The following is a 16,163-nucleotide window of genomic DNA, read 5'->3' as shown; positions in this document are numbered from 1 at the left end:
GTGTGGAGACGTGCGCTCTGCTCACTCAGTTCAGCCTCTGTGACTGCCTCGCCAGTTACAGATTTCCAAAAGTTGGTGCATTATGACCTCTATCCACCTCTTAGTTATTCAAGCTTTAGCTGCACCTCTGTTTTCCAGAGGTTAATGCCACATTCAGTTGATTGGGTATCCTATAGTCTGCTTAATTATGTGGTAGTGTAATGTTAAGAATGTGGACTATGTTAGAACTAGACTGGTCTGGTTGTGTTGTTGTCCTTGGGCATCATCTATAAAATGGCAATAATATTAGTGCTGCCCTCACTGTAACAGAGTGATGCACCTGCAGTGTGCAGCCCAGGGCCTCCCATAGAGTGAGTTTGCTGCCTATGATAACTCTTTTGCCATCACAACTTCATTTAGTGCTGCTTATGGGAGGTACCTCTGAAACCCTAATGCTTTACCACACACCCTGCTCCAGAGAAAGTGTTAGAATCTGCGTTTGGCCTGGCAGAAGTTGTAGTGAGGCAGCACTGAGAAATCTGGAAACTTTATTTTGCAGTCCAGGTTCAAGGTTCTACCATATAATTTCATTTTTTAATACAAAGTAGATTTTAAACCATTAGAAATACCTATTTTTAAGTGTAAGTGTAGAAATATTCCAAATGTAAGTGCAGGTTATTTTAGTTGTTCAAAAGTTGATTGGTATTCTACTAGGCAGGTAAAAATTGCTTCCTGGATCTTGACATTCTTGAAGCCTAAGGTATATTTCATGGTGAGGCTTCTCCATGTCCTATTTGTTCCTTTTATAACATAAAAATAGTATTCTTCACTGGGAAAGACTTAAGTTTCTGCAAAATAGCCCCAATATAGTCTGTGTTTTTCAAAGTAGTTATATCTAAATGTTGGTTTCTCTCCATTATATATATAAATTTGTATATACATATAACAGAATGTAGTGGTGAAGACCTACATAATTTTCATTAATGAATAAAAATCAGTGTAGTTTACCAGCACTTTTTTTGCCAAGCATCTTGATCATTTTGTTTTAAACATAGTGTGTATAAAAAGGAATTAACCCAACTCAAAAATGAGCAAAGGACTTGAATAAACATTTCTCCTAATAAGATATACAATGGCCAACAAGTATTGGCAAGAATATGGAGAAGTTCAAACCCTCTTGCATTGTACAGCAGCTATGGAAAACCATTTGGCATTTATTCAAAAAGTTATGTGTAGAATGATCCAGCAATTCTGTTGCTGGGCATATACTCAAAAGAATTGAAAACAAGGTAAAACTGGTACTTTTACACTAATGTTCATAGCAGCATTTTTCACTGTAGCCAAAGGTAGAAATAACTCAAGTGTCAGTCAACGAGATGTGGTGTATGCAGACAGAGGAATATTATTCAACCTTAAAAAGAAATGAAATCCTGACCCGTACTACAACATGGATGAACCTTGAAACCATGCTAAGTGAAATAAGCTAGTCATAAAAGGACATACTGTATGAGGTACCTAGAGTGCGCAAATTCATAGAAACAGTAGAGTTGAGGTTATTAAGGGCTGTAGGCGGGGTGGTGGGGGGAGGAGAAAAATTGGGAGTTATTATTTAATGGGTACAGAGTTTCTGTTTGGGTAGATGAAAAGGTTCTAGAAATAGATGGTAGTAGTCATACAACATTGTGAATGTACTGAACGCCACTGAATCTTCACTTAAATGTGGTTAAAATGGTAACTTTTGTTATGTATATTTTATCATAATTCTTAGAAACTGGAGTGGGAGAGATTATCTCTGCTCATCAATAGACATTTATGATGCCAGGGATCCCAAAGGGAATCAATCACAGTGGTCAACTTGGGAGATGGAACCTCTGCCCCATGTGAGAGTTATTTATTGTGAGTTAAATTAAATGAATTTGAAACGTTACCAGTGAGTTTTAGACAAACAGCTGTGTCTTTACTCCTTGCATCGGGAATGACAGGGTGTCTCATAATAATAGCACAGTCTTGATATCCTTCAGGTGGTATTGTTGTTATTTTGCATTATGGGGGTATGATATTCCAGAGGATTTGATGAATTTTTAATATCCCAACATATTATTTGATGTTCCTTAAAACATATCCCAACACAGACTAATGATTGATATTAAGACTGCATGATATTCACATGATGATGATAGCCAACTCCATTTACTGGATGCTTGTTGGGCCCCAGACATTATACTGAGAACTTAATTTTTACAATGGCTCTATGAGGTGTTTATTACAGTCGCCCCCATTTTTCAGGTGAGGGAACTAAATAGAAAGATGATATAATTTTCCTACTTAAAAGCTGGGAATTAAACCTAGATATCTTTGATTCCAGACCATAAGTTCTACAGTTTTTTCAGAAGTAAAAATGTGAGGAAATTAAACCATATAAAATCTTGTGCATGTTTTCACATCCAGGTTACAAGTAGATGTCAGTGCTGCCTCACATTTGAAGTGGAATCTGAATCGGGAGGATTCCTTAAGGTACTAGGAAGCGCGGCGATAAGCTAGTCTTACTGGCCTCACTGCACGTTAGTAGTGGGGCCTAAACTTGCCATTGGAGGATTCCTTCACTTAAACCTCTTGTCACATTAATATGTTGCAATGACTGATATGTTAGCTTTTAAATATTAATAGAATACTCTTTATTGAACATTTGCTAAGGTGAGATTGTTTGGTATGAAATGATGGTCTTACCACTGGGGGAGGCTTCAGCCCTTCCTCAACAACAGTTGCTTCACTGCCGTCATCCCCAGACCCGCTCTGCCCCTCACCCAGCAGCCGATGCTGTCCTCGCCACCACTCCCTTCACTTGCTGTCCCTCGTGTAAACTGCCCTCAGCACTGGCCGCCTCCTCCTCCTCTTGTCTCTCCGTGACAGAGGGGACCCCAACCCTCTCCCCTTAGAGCCTGCAGCCAGTAAGCTCCCTCCCCCCTCTCTTCCCGCACCCACCCATCACTGCAGTGCCCCTGGCACCTGGCCAACTCAGTCATTATTTGTCAAATGGATGAAACAAACATTTGCCTGGGAGAAACTGAGTTCATTTTTTTTTGTAGAAATATGATCATATCATAGACCTATCATGATTATATTTCACATGCAATGTACCTAAGGGCCTTTATAGACTTACTGAGGCCCTGAAAATCGTGTTTCAGCTAATTATTTTTGCATATAAACATGGCTAAACAACTAAGTAGTCCACACACTTCAGAAATAAAACCATAGGTTGAGGCTGCTTTGTGTTTTCAAAGTACTTAGGTTTGTCTCCCACTAGAACATAAGCTCTGTCAGAGCAGGACTTTTTGTTACTCCTTGCTGTGTCCCTTGGGCCCAGGTCAGAGCAGGACCTGGTACCCTGTGAGTACTCAGAAAATAAAGGTTAAAAGAATAGGCAACACTGTGTGGAGGTGCAAGATGCTCAGTAGTGGAAAGCATGAATAATTCTTTAAATCCATGCGGCGGTGTCAGTAAGCCAGGTCAGTCATACATATGTAAATTTAACATTTTTCAGGCTTGAAGGCTTTGGCTTTTCTTAAAGATTCTGTGATTTGGGAGTAGGATGAGAAATGGCCTGCTATTTTGTTTAAATGGTTACATTTATTTTCTGGTATTTGAGACCCAGTCCTCAAGGTGCAATGCCTAGCTTTGTATCAAGAACAGTGAAAATAAAGGTAGGATTACATGATCAGCATTTGGTCCCTCTGTCCTCCTGAGTGTTATTTCCCTACATGTGTTACTGACATGGGGCAATAGGCATGATTAACTTTGTGATAAGGTAATTGTCCATTCCCCTGATATCAGTCATTTGCCCAGAAAAAGTGAATTCTGACAGTTATCTGGAGTCTCTAAAATTTTAATTTTAATTTTTTTTTTTTGAGAGACATCGATTTGTTGCCCTGACCCAGGATCAAACCTGCAACCTTGGCATATCGGGATGACACTCTAACCAGCTGAGCTACCCAGCCAGAGCCACTAATGTAGATTTCTGCCCAAGACGCATTTTGGCCTCAATCGCTAGTACATCTTCAGCTTGGTCCATTTTCTTATTTTCAGAGCCCGCCCACCCTTGCCTCTGCAAACTGGTTTTGGTTGATGAAGTTTAGTTGCACCGGTTTGTAGGAGGTGTCTTTCATTGGGTGGTTTGATTTGTTTTTCAGCCTGCGCCATCTGGACACAAACACCTGACGGTAGAAGAATTATTTGGAACCTCTCTGCCAAAGGAACAGCCAACAGTTGTGGGCCTGGATTCAGAAGAAGTGGAGAAGCTGTCAGGAGATGCTGCTCAGAGAGAACTCAGCTCATTCCTACCATTTTCCTTTGAGCAGCCGGGAGGGGCCCCTCAGTCAGAAAACCCGGGTGTCCATCCTGCTGCCCACCACTCAGTCCAACCTGAAGTCACCACCCCGGTGCTAATCACTCCTGCCTCCATCTCACAGTCCAATGAAAAGCAGGTCCCAAACTACACGATCCCATTGTGCCCTGGGCTCAGTCCCACTCTACCAGCAGAAGCTCCTACTGCACAGATTCCCCCTGCCTTACCCCGAAACACCACCATAATGCAGGCGGTGAAGACCACGCCTAGACAGAGGTCTCCACTCCTGAGTCAGCCAGTCCCTGAGCTGAGCCATGCCAGTCTAACTGCCAGCCAGAGCCCCTTCAGGGCCCCACTGAGCGTGACAAATACCGCCTGTACAACCCTCCCAAGCGTTGATCTTCTCCAGAAACTCAGGTTGACCCCACAGCATGACCAAATACAGACACAGTCACTTGGGAAGGGTGCAGTGGCACCGAGCTTTTCTCCAGCAGCTGGCCAGCTGGCCACACCTGAGAGCTTCATAGAGCCTCCCCCTAAGACAGCAGCAGTGAGAGCCTCCACCTCCCTGAGCAACATGGTGCTTGCTCCCCTTCAGGTACTGGCAGAAGAGTGGGTGCCATGACTGAGTGGAATGAAACTGGAAAGACCGTGATTTTGACTGACATGAGACAGTCATTTAAAGAGACAACTGTTGAGGATGTCAGGGGCTAGAAGAAAGGAAGGGGGGAGGGGGTCAGAAGCCCTGTGATGAACGACCAAGTAATTGGTGAATGGTGTTTTAACTTGTTCTGCTTCTCAAAATTATTTCAACTGATAAAAGCTAAGAAACAGTATTTGCATTTTTCGTACCGGTATGCATTTTAGGGGTTTTTGTTTTGCATGATAGTTCCAGACTTGGGGACCACTCAGATCCAACTTATCCCAAGCTCTGTTCAATTCCCAGTTCCCTCAGTCTCAGTGTCTACCTTGTACCGTGCACACTAGGGTGCATAAGAGCATCCCGGGTTTGGAAGTATGAGGTCAAAACTTCCTATTGAAACATGTTCAGCTGAGATCTGAAGGCTCAGTAAAAATTAGCCAAACTTTTCTGAGAGGTGTGAAAAGTGTTTGAGGCAAGGAGACTAGCCTGTGCACAGGCCTGGAGATGTGAAGGTATTTGCTGACCTCAGTTGTAGTGTGACTGGATCTACTGTAGAAAAAAACTTGGGGGCGTGGGTATTGGTTAGTGAGCAAGGCTGTCGATTGTGTTACGGAGTTAGAGGCTTGTCCTCAGAGCCCTGCAGAATGTTTCAAGGGCTTTGAGGAAGAAGGCATGCTGGGAAAGGAGAAGACAGGTAGGGTGACTCATCAGGGAGGAGGCTGTGACGGTCACCCAGGTTTGAGCCGGTGGGGGCCTGAATGTAGGAATGTGGACAAGTGGATTTGTTTAAAAGTATGATTAGTGGGACTTCATGGTGGTGGGGGAGGGGTGTTCAGCTCTCAGCTGAAGATCAGTTTCACTAGGAAGCTTTATATCACCTCACACCTCCAAATCTGGGATGCTCTTATGGCACCCTAGTGTGCCTGGCACAAGACAAGGCACCCAGTGAGTACTGGGGGAGTTGGAAACTAAATAACTTTTATGAGGTTGGTGAGTTGTAAGATTACAGAAATGAAAAAGGGTAGAACCTTCTACTGTAATGTGTATTGGTTACTTTTCAAGATTTTAGTCTCATGCCCTTTAATAATAACTCCCAATCTTATTTTACTAAATAATATTGTGTAGAAGAGCCCATCATAATAATTGTGTATTATTTCTTAGTTAATGGGAAATTTTGTTTCATTCTTTTGAAAGGAAATTTAGTATCTTGGTTACATTATTAAAGTGTGACTTTGGGCCAGTTCTGTTGAGGTTCTCTGCAGTACAAAGGAGAGAGAGTGTCCTATTTAACAGTTAGGTCTTATGCCCTAGAATGCATCTACTGCCACCCTTCCTGGTGCTCTGGAGATGCACCCATCAACCTGAACACCTCCTTTCAAGGGCAGCCAATGTATGTGTACAGTTTCATTTACATGGCAGTATTGAATTACATGACAGGACCTGGGGCTTCGTTGGGTTCCAGTGAATTTGCTCTATAGCAGGTTCTTCCTGTCGCAGTGAATGAGGACAGTTTAGCAGGTGTAAGTGTGACTCTGGGTGAAGGCTGTTTAGGCCACCTGTCCAGAGTTTAAATCACCTTATCAAGGGGTCTACTGCCAGGACCTTGCATCTCTGCAGACTCGATAGCAACAATGGGCTTGGGCTCTTACAAGAGTCTCAGATTTCAGCTTTTTCCTCAGACACATTAAGGGCTTTCACACACCTCCCAGGGGAACTGGAGGGGGTCAGGGTCTGTCCCGAAGCTCTCATCCTCTTGCATCATCAGTTGTATTGTCACAAGTTCCTGTCAGCCTCTTCCCTCAGGAATCTAGGAGCTAGTTAATGTCTGAACTATTGCTGATGTTTCCTGTTGCTAACCTGCATTTTCCCCAGTAACTAGGAAATCGTAATTGAAACGTGCTACATCTGTTCCTCTTTCTTTTTTAAACATTGCAGTCTATGCAGCAAAACCAGGATCCTGAAGTCTTTGCCCAGCCAAAGGTGTTATCCAGTGCCATCCCAGTAAGGACTCCCATTTTCTAAAGAACATATTATTTTTTAAGTTCTGCTGGGTGTGAAATAGAACACTGTAATTGAGTGCAAAGTTATAGTTTTCAAGCCTAGACCCGTTGTAGATGCCCCCTCCTAGGCCCTGCTCCCTGAGGCAGTTCATTGCCATGACCTCTGTAGACCTCGGGTCATCCCTGTATGGATGTCTTGCCTGTGTGTATGAGGGCAGGGTTGGCCACCGGTGGACATGCAGTCTGCGAATGGGGGACTGCTGGGAGTGCGTCAGCCTGGTTCTCTGAGTAGGAGATACTCTTTGCCCTGGAAGAGCTGTGATGTCCCAGTTAGCAGAGGGCAGTGTCACTACCTGCCACAGTGCTGTCCTAGCCTCCTTTTACATTTCTGTTTGCCTTTCAGCCTTTGCACCTCTTCTCAAGTCTCAGACTTTAAACTGAAGCCAGCTTCTGACTGGTCTTGTCAGCTGGTCTTTTCTGTGGCTCATCCTACTACATGGTGATCGGTGGGAGCTCTCAGCTGGGTGTTGCACCAAAAAAAAAAAAAAAACAAGCTAAAGGGCTCAGACACCAAAACCATACCCTCAAAATTTTTGTACATGAGGAGGGTGACAGGAGAAAGAGGAATGTAGATCTCTTGTTACTTGTATCACATGTGAGAATTATTAAAAACACTGACTATTCCTGGTTTAGTGTGGTCAAATGGTTAGCCATTACTAGCCTAGAAGCACATCTAAATGGGGGAAGGAGGTAGATGTTAGTTTTATTTTTACAAAATTCTATCTTTGATACCAGCAGTTGTATAGTAAATATATTGAACACTGCAAAAGAAACAAATGCTTGTATAACTGGACTTTTTTATTCTCTTATTGAAGTAAAATTTACATGTACTAAAATGCAGATTTTTATGAGTTTTGCTAAACGTATCTCCCTTGAATAACCCCACCCAGTCAACAATATTTAACATTTCCATCACCCAAGAGCACTCCCTCCTGCCCTCTTCAGTCATTGCCCTGCCCCCCACATGAAAACAGTACATTTTAATTTATCATAGGGTGGTTCTCACTGTGCATGCTGTGCTGGTTGGTCATCATGTTCCCCTTCTGTGGTGACCACACTCTGCTTCCCATAGCAACTCTACAAATTCTTACCCCGTAAGTGGCTCTTCATCCCATAGCTGACAGGCTTCCTAACCAGACGTAAATGCTCGAACGCTTCTGCCAAATGCTTATCTGAACTCCAGATAGCGCTGGACTCTGCTCCAGCCTCCTTCTGCATATCAGGTTATCAGGTGTTTCCTACTTTGGGCCTGGCTGCTGGCTTCTGTGCTTTGATACAAAATGACCATTGTTCCCTGCAGGTTGCAGGCCCCCCACTGGTTACTACAACAACCACTGCAGTGTCTTCGGTGCTGCTGTCCCCGAGTGTTTTCCAGCAGACAGTGACAAGGGCAGCAGACCTGGAGAGGAAGGCAAGCTCCCCTTCTCCTCTAACTGTCGGAACATCAGAAAGTCAGAGAAAGCTTTCCATTATTCTCAGCAAGTCTCAGCTCCAGGAGACATTAATACACCTAATAAAGGTATGTAGGGCATCAGTTGTAGTCTTTGAATTTTCATTCTTTAATTTTAAAAAAATTACAAGTTATTAGAAATTAGGTCATAAAGTAAATTCATGGTGGTTTTCTGGGTGGTGCGATTCTTTGGCTAATTACAAAAATCATTTATATAGCTTTTTTCTAAGCTGTTATCAAGGATGTGAGTTCTGCCCTGGCTGTTGTTGCTCAGTTGGCTGAACCTCATACCACACACACCACGAGGTTGCCGATGCAATTCCCGGTCAGGGCACATGCCCAGGTTGCCAGCTCGATCCCTAGGAGGGGGCGTGCAGGAGGCAGACGATTTTTTCCTCTCTCACATCCATGTTTCTCTCCCTCTCCCTTCCTCTTTCTCTAAAAATCAATAAAAACATCCTTAAAAAAAATAGGACGTGAGTTCTGATGAGTTAACTGTGACATTACATCTCTTCCAGAATGACTCCAGCTTCCTCACTACACTTCATGAAGTCTACTTGCAGGTTCTGACCAAGAACAAAGACAACCACAACCTATGACTGGAGCAGAAACCAGCCTGAAGACAGAATGTCAACCTCAGAAACAAATAGGCCTCATCATGGGAACTTCTGAACAGAACATTGAGTTTTGAGAATCCTGAAATTGAGCCTATGAGAAAGAGACTCACTCCTTAAGAATGTTTTCCAAGTGACGTTCTCAGTGATAATGGAGGTTTCACTGTGAAGCATCACCAGCAGACCTTTGTTTTGACAAAAAAAAAAAAAAGTGACCATTGTGTAAGTTGTGTGGGTGTTTTCATCAGCTGTGAGCACGTGTGAAATAAGGAGTCTGATTGTCAGCTGCTTTCACTTTCAAGGTCTTAGGAGCAGTGTCACCAGCCTTGCAGCAGTCAGAGTTAACCCAGCCCGTACTCCTTCCCTCCTCTTTCCCCCAGAAACTTGAGCATTAGGCTGAGAGTCCAGTTCTGAACAGAGCAGACGTTAGCTCTGCATCATCGCTTCATGTTGTAAGGATCAGAGTTTAAATTGGCAAGTGAGGACTGATTTGTTCAAGTGAAGTATATTTTATATGAGTGCCCCGTTGGGCCTTTATAAAGTTCTGAAAGTTGTGTTTTAAGGTCCTCAGTGCTGACATGTAGCAGGCTCCCAGGGTGCCGTTGGGCCCTGCGGTGTTGTAGGAGCAGGCAGGTCACACTTCTGAAGCAAAGGCTGGGCGAGTGAGGCTCAAATTCTACCAGAAATCTCCACTTTACGTTAAACTCTCCAGTGGTTTTGGAAATGTTGCGTTTGTGTGTGAAGCATAGCCTTATTTCCTTTTCTGTGTAAACACAGAAGTCATTGTTGATTGTTTTCCTTAACACTTTGACAAAGGACCAGTGGACCAATCTGACAAAGCCATTCTGGTTCCATTCCTCGAGTCTACTGAGAATAATCGTGAAGCTATGCAGATAAGGGAGCTGTTATTCACATTGCCCTTACTTTATTGTAGTAGATGGAGTTCAAACAAACTGAAATTCAGAACTTTACCAATGTATTCCTAGGCTGCGAGTGCTTCTGCAGCCCAAAGTGTGAAAATATGTAAAGATGCTTTGTTATGCTGCTATTAATCTGCCATGATTTATATTTATTCTTTTATGGCATGTAATGGTGATTAGTAATATTTTAATGTAGATTTTGATTTATTTCAGCAATAGTAATTTTAAGATATTCTTTGAATGAAAGTGTCCTCGTTTCTATGATACAGGTCATTTTGTAGTATTTAACCAATTAAGATGCACTGCTTACTTTTCTGAGCACTATTTAATGATTGGGTAAAAACCCAAGTGGCTCAACCAGCTAGCATAAGGGTTAGCTGTGAATAATGCTAACAAGTGTGCTGGTTCCTCGGGAACAGGCGTTTAAGCTTTAATGGTAACTCAATCATAAGGTCATAGGTGTTTTTTTCCTAGCTGAGATTTTTAGAAAATTACCTGTGAATTACATACTTGTCTTAGTTTGGTCTTAGTTTTTTAGCATAAAGAATGCTTTGTTTGATTGGCTTTGTTAATCTAAACTTTCTTCCTGGGCAACTTTTCTGCTTCTCAATTTAGTGTCTTCTGTTGGGTCTACCTAGTTATTTGTGAATTGTGCAGAAGTCAGGAAACCTTATAAGTTCTCATACTCAATTAGGAATAGTTTGTTTTCAAAGGCATTGTGTAAATTCAGCAACCAAAAATGAATTGTTCGTGTATCACAGGGAAAGTTACAGTAAGGTACAGAGTTACTGACACTAGGAGACGGTGTCCAAGGCGCCACGTGACTGTTCTCAGAAAACAGTTCCACCAGTAGGTTTGGTCACACCCAGGAGTAGTCTCAGTGGACTTTGCTAAACAAGAATCAAGGGATTCTTGTTATAATAGACATTTGAATTGATGTGGTGATTTGAGTATATATAATATTCTAGGAGAGTTAAGAGAGAATATCCTAAGAGGGTCTGTAATCAGATCTGTTAATTTTCGCCCTTTAATCCAAGGGAATAAATATGATAGATGGTAAAGAGAATCTGTGATAAGGTTTCCTTAATGTGAAAGTAAACTTTTAAGTGCCCAAGTCGTGGAGACTTGAAAAGGTTATGCCTGTTTCAACTCCCAGATTTATATATTCAAAGCATTTATTTAAAGTTCAGAAGCCAGAACTTCACCATCATGATTACCCGGAAGTTTAGGCCAGAATGAGTTCCCAGAAAAGTCAGGCCAAGCCTGGATAGTTGCAGCTGGATGACCCTGGCCCGGAAGTCACGGTGCCGTTGCCTTACTTCCCTTTCAGGCTCCCCGTCCAGAACCTCATGCTAGCTTGGGTTGCGTGTTTACATTGCTCCCGTGTCTTTTCTGGAACCTTAGTTGAATCATAAGGACACCAAAACAGATGCTTCTTGGTAGGTTTTGCAGGACTCCAGGTGATCTGCATTTAGGCCACCCTGTCTGTCTGCGCGCCCACCCCCAACGTGGGGGGTGGTACTGCTCTTCTTCTGTTGTAGTTGTAATATCTTTGAACTCCCGTACCTCCCCAATGACCTTGTTCCTTTAAGGCAGAAGCTCCTCCTCACTGTGCATCTCTCCTGAGATTTGTAAGGTGTGACTTTGAATCCTAAGTTTTCAAATGACTGTCAGTGTCAGGAGAAGCACTTCGTGCTGTCTGCGTGTGAATGTCCGAAGCTTTCCCTCTGCGGCTTTTGGGTCGCCATCACAGAGTAGTGTTTTGTTAGGAGCCTAAGTTGACCTGGGTCCTCTCTGCCAGATGACACACGGGCTTAGTATAGGATATGTCTGACCCAATTTTGCATGTCAAGAATTTGTTCTTTTTCTGCCTATGTTTTCGTGTAAAAATTATAAACCCCATCAAATCCTTTACTAGGTAAATATTTTTAAACAATGCAGCTTTATTACTCTCCTCCCCAAAGAATGTAGTTTGAAATTTTCTCATTTTGCTAGTAGAGGCCATAACTGCCATTGTATTACTAATAATGCAACATGAAATTGAAGGTGCCTAACTGCTTAAAAAAACAAAATCAGCCATCATACTGTAACTCTGGGCAAATGCAGAGACACAGAGACATGAGAGGTGGCACAGGCACAAGTGGGCCCAGTCCGTGTGAGTGAAGATGGGAAACCACAGGGACATGTGTCCTGCATTCTCACTGCACATTTGCTGCTGAGCATGTGTTTCTCTCTTATCTGTCTTTGGTTTTCTTTGCTTGTATTCAAAGTACCCTGTGCCCTGTGTTTTCGGGTGTCTAAAATGTTAAGATCTGCACCAAGGAAAGCAACTAACACTGGGCTTCTACAAGCCATGCTTGAGAACGTGTCCCTGAGTGTGCTGGGCCTCAAGGAGCCTGTTTTTCAGCAGGAGAGACATGTGCAATGTTTCACTTCATTTTGTATTTGACTTGGTATCTTCATTAAATGCTAAGATGCAATATCGTTCGTTCACTTCGAGCGGGGAAGATGCAGAATTGTGTTTCCCTTTTATCTGTGTGACTCCTTAAACGTGTTTTTAAAATATGTTCTAAATGGTTTTTTATTGTCGATCTGTTACCGCTTTGGCCACGTGGCTCTCATGACTTTCAGTGTCCCAGAGGTTCAGCTCCCTGAAGCATGGGGAGGAGGAGCTCTGGAATTACAGTGAGATTTTTGTTCCATGAGCGCAATACTGCATCATTAACATTGTTAATGGTATGAATTTTATACCATCTGTGTATGTTTGCAAATATTAAGTTATTACATGTTTTCAAATGAGCATTTTTCATCCTAAATTTTATATGTTTGCAAATATATTTTTTTAATAAAAGTTCAAAACCAAGTTTTAGCACCTAATAAATTTTAATTGTGTTTTTATTTAATTTATAGAAATAGAATCTTTTGAATGAGTTGTTCCGCTTTGCCAGAGCCTGATACTGGTGAGATGGGATGGGGTGAGAGGAAAAAACTGACAAAACCCTTGTCTGCCTGTAATCTCATCTCTTCCTCTACAGTTTCCCCAGGTGGAGGGCACAGGTCTAATCACAGCCAAAAACTCAGTTTCTAATGGACATTACCACCTGGGTCATTTCCCAGATTCACTCCATTCATAGGGATCGAGCTGTCGTTGTGCTCCAGAAGATAAGGAAGGGAAGGGGGTGAGGAAAGTGAAAGGATCATTGTGGGAAACAGAAAAGTCTAAAGAAAAAAATGGGTTAAGGTGGCTCGGTTGGAGCGTCCGCCCTGTGCACCAAAAGATGTCGGGTTTGACTTTCGTCAGGGCACATACCTAGGTTGCGGGTTTGATCCCCAGTCCGGGTGCATAAGGGAGCAACCAATCAACGTTTCTCACATCAATGTTTCTCTCTCTCTAAATCAATAAACATATCCTCAGGTGAGGATTAAAAAAAGGGTTAATCATATATCTCCCTAATAATTATTAACATTTTCATGTTTCCAAGAAAACTCTCCCTAAAATGTTTACTATACCTGCCTGCTTTCTTACAGCAGAGCAGATGCTAACTCTTGCCTTATAACTTTTTTTGCACACACACACCAGTCATCATGAGTGTTGCATGCTCGTTCAACACGTAAGGATTGCTGTCTCATTTTCTTGATCTGCACGATACCCCATTTTAGGGAGAAAGAAATTGAAGCTAGAGTGACTGAGGAATGTGCCAAAGGCTGCTTATTAAGCCAGTGGGGGCCAGGACCTGAAGCCAGGCAGACCAGAGAGCTTGGTATAGAATTCCTTGCTTGACTCCGTTGCCTCCATGATGAATTATTTGAGAGTGCTTTTCATAATTTCTTAGTCCACTCATTACCACTATTCATTAAAAGTTAGAATGGTCTGCTCACCTGCTGCTTTCCTTCTGCCATGGCCTAGAAAACCAGGTAACTAGTTTGTTGGAATTTTGTGAACAACAAAGGTCTGCGGATACAGAATAAGCCGTAGAGGATGGGGGTTTGGGTTTCTGGGTACTTCCTAATGCCGCTTTCACTCACTTTATGGATCCTGGTTCATAGATTAAATGTTGCTAAAAATCTGATCTCTAAGTAAGGAGACTGAGTAAGAGTATTGAGGCTTCTGGGCAAGTGTTTGGTTTCGAGAACTCTCAGGAGCCAGCCTACCTCCCCTATTGAATGAGAAGCTGGAAACGGTCTCTGGGTGGTCTCTGAGGGAAGCCCACCTTTAGATGAAGCCAGGTCCTTGGAAGCCAGAGGGGAAGTGCAGGAAAAAATGCTCACTCAACCCCCAAAGCTCAGCTACATTTCCACCTTTCAGACAGCTATGTGCAGGGTGAACAGGCCTAACAGGTTTCCAAAGAGCGGAGATCAAGTCAAGATTCTAACCTCTCCGGAGTTTGCTAAATGGAGTTAGGCGGGAAGACAGCTGTCGCACGCACACAACCGTGGGGAACCTGTGCTGCCCAAACGCTGGCAGGAGGGCGGGGCTCCCGGCCCCCAGGGAGCTTACCCACATCTCTTCAGGTGCTCCAGGTAGCTTAGCCAAAAGTAAGGATGACTAGTATGCGATTTAAGCAGCAGAAGTAGAATGGCTTGAAAGGAGGTAATACAAGTCATTGTGACAGTCATATCATGCTCGACAAGCATTTCTTTCAGGTGAGTTTAAGTTGGAAGTGAGTCATAATCGTAACTGACATTTGTCATGTGCCGCACGCTCTGTATGCATTCTCATTAAACCCCTCCACGCCCCTGACGGGGAGGGAAAGGACCACATAGGGACCCCAGCACACACAACACCAACCTCCTATCACCCTGAGAAGACAGGGTGGTTAGATTGGCTGTGTTTAGATTGATGTCAGTCCATCAGTCTGGAAGGAGCCCCAGGATTTGGAGCCAGGAAAGCAGCCACAGTCCACAGGGACTATTTTCTTACCAGGTCCCTGTTACTCCAGAAAGGGGTCAGGTGCTACCCGAGTCCTGCAAAGCTCCTGGAGGCACCCTCAGTAAACCACCCCCCATTTTCTATGGACTCTATCGGAATGTTGGCAATGGTGTCCTGGCTTGTGAAGCAAATATAAAGCACATTTTGCTACCCAAGCCCCAGTTTGTTGTTTCTATCTCTGATGTATCCCTGCCCCCAGATGTTGCCCCTCCTAGGCCTCTCCCAGGCAGGGTTCTTTCCCCCGAACAGAGCTAATAGAATTGGCTGACATCCTTCCCCATCCTGCTGGCACTGAGAGGTTCCCTGACTTCTGTTTGACCCCCACCCCTTCCCCAGCCAGGCCCTCCAGATGGGAAAGGAGACTCTAGCAATGGTGTGCAGGCAATGGTCCCCCTTTACCATGTTGTCTGCCCCAGGGGCCTCCACCCCAGCAGGCACCTCGTCCCCTTTTTAAACAAATATTTTGTAATTCCACCTTTACTGACCTGGAATTCATAGAGAATGAGACCTATGCCTACACACACAATTCTAAAATAACACCCTAAGTGTAATATAAAGAAGAAATTTAAAAGTAATTTATAATGAAATGCTCCATATTAAATAAACACTTGGCACAACTACAGAAATTCTCAAAATGCCCCAGTAGAGAAACCCTTTCACTGACACTTTTCCCTACCATACGCAAAAGATGACTGCTGTCCCACAAAGGGCCTGTCCAGGGCTTAAGGCACCTGGGAGTCAGCTTCCCCCACCCCTCCGTGGCCCACAGCCCCAGCTCTCAGCACTCATTGCCCTGACTCAGCTGGGCCCCCTCCCAAAAGGAGACCGAAGAGCTGTTTGCACTCCAGCCCAAGGCGGCGAGGTTATTAATTAATACTCCCGAGGACTTTGGAGTCCTTAATGATGGCTCCGTGCGATGGCTGGAGGCTCAGCCCCTCTGATCACCCAGCCTCAGGGAGAGGGCAGAGCAAGGAGGCTGGAAGGTAGAAGGAGACACATGCGGTCGCTATTGGTTAGTATTCATCTGAATCTTGGGGCTGGGGGTGGCAGCTGTTCTGTCCCAGACAATGTGCTTGACACCACACCTGATCACACGTACACCCACGCACGCCTACGCACGCACAGGTCCCTCCCATTAGACTGACTCCGTTGGGATCTGGCACTGCTTGAGCCCCTTTGTAGCCCCAGTGTGGTACGTAGCAGAGGCGAGTGTCACTACTCGTGG

The 16,163-nt window shown here is 43.8% G+C and overlaps 1 protein-coding gene across 5 annotated transcripts in view; it reads left to right on the top strand.

The window, feature by feature from the left end:
• The window catches only part of DCP1A (decapping mRNA 1A), a 48,228-nt gene extending 37,666 nt beyond the window's left edge, over positions 1-10,562 (top strand). For 2 of the 5 annotated variants that reach the window (XM_016210209.2, XM_016210214.2), the window contains 5 exons: positions 2,428-2,493; positions 4,167-4,919; positions 6,900-6,965; positions 8,325-8,543; positions 8,993-10,562. In XM_016210209.2, coding sequence (XP_016065695.2) covers positions 2,428-2,493; positions 4,167-4,919; positions 6,900-6,965; positions 8,325-8,543; positions 8,993-9,073 — 1,185 coding nt within the window. In that variant the 3' untranslated portion in view covers positions 9,074-10,562. The remainder of the gene's footprint in view (positions 1-2,427; positions 2,494-4,166; positions 4,920-6,899; positions 6,966-8,324; positions 8,544-8,992) is intronic. The other 3 variants (XM_016210211.2, XM_016210212.2, XM_016210213.2) reach the window with 3 other exon arrangements.
• Positions 10,563-16,163: the final 5,601 nt, after the last annotated feature.

This window comes from Miniopterus natalensis, chromosome 15, assembly GCF_054644295.1.
Source record: "Miniopterus natalensis isolate mMinNat1 chromosome 15, mMinNat1.hap1, whole genome shotgun sequence".
Classification (NCBI taxonomy): Eukaryota; Metazoa; Chordata; class Mammalia; order Chiroptera; family Miniopteridae; genus Miniopterus; species Miniopterus natalensis.
Note: the sequence above shows the minus strand (reverse complement) of the source record. Positions and strands in the feature narration are given on the sequence as shown.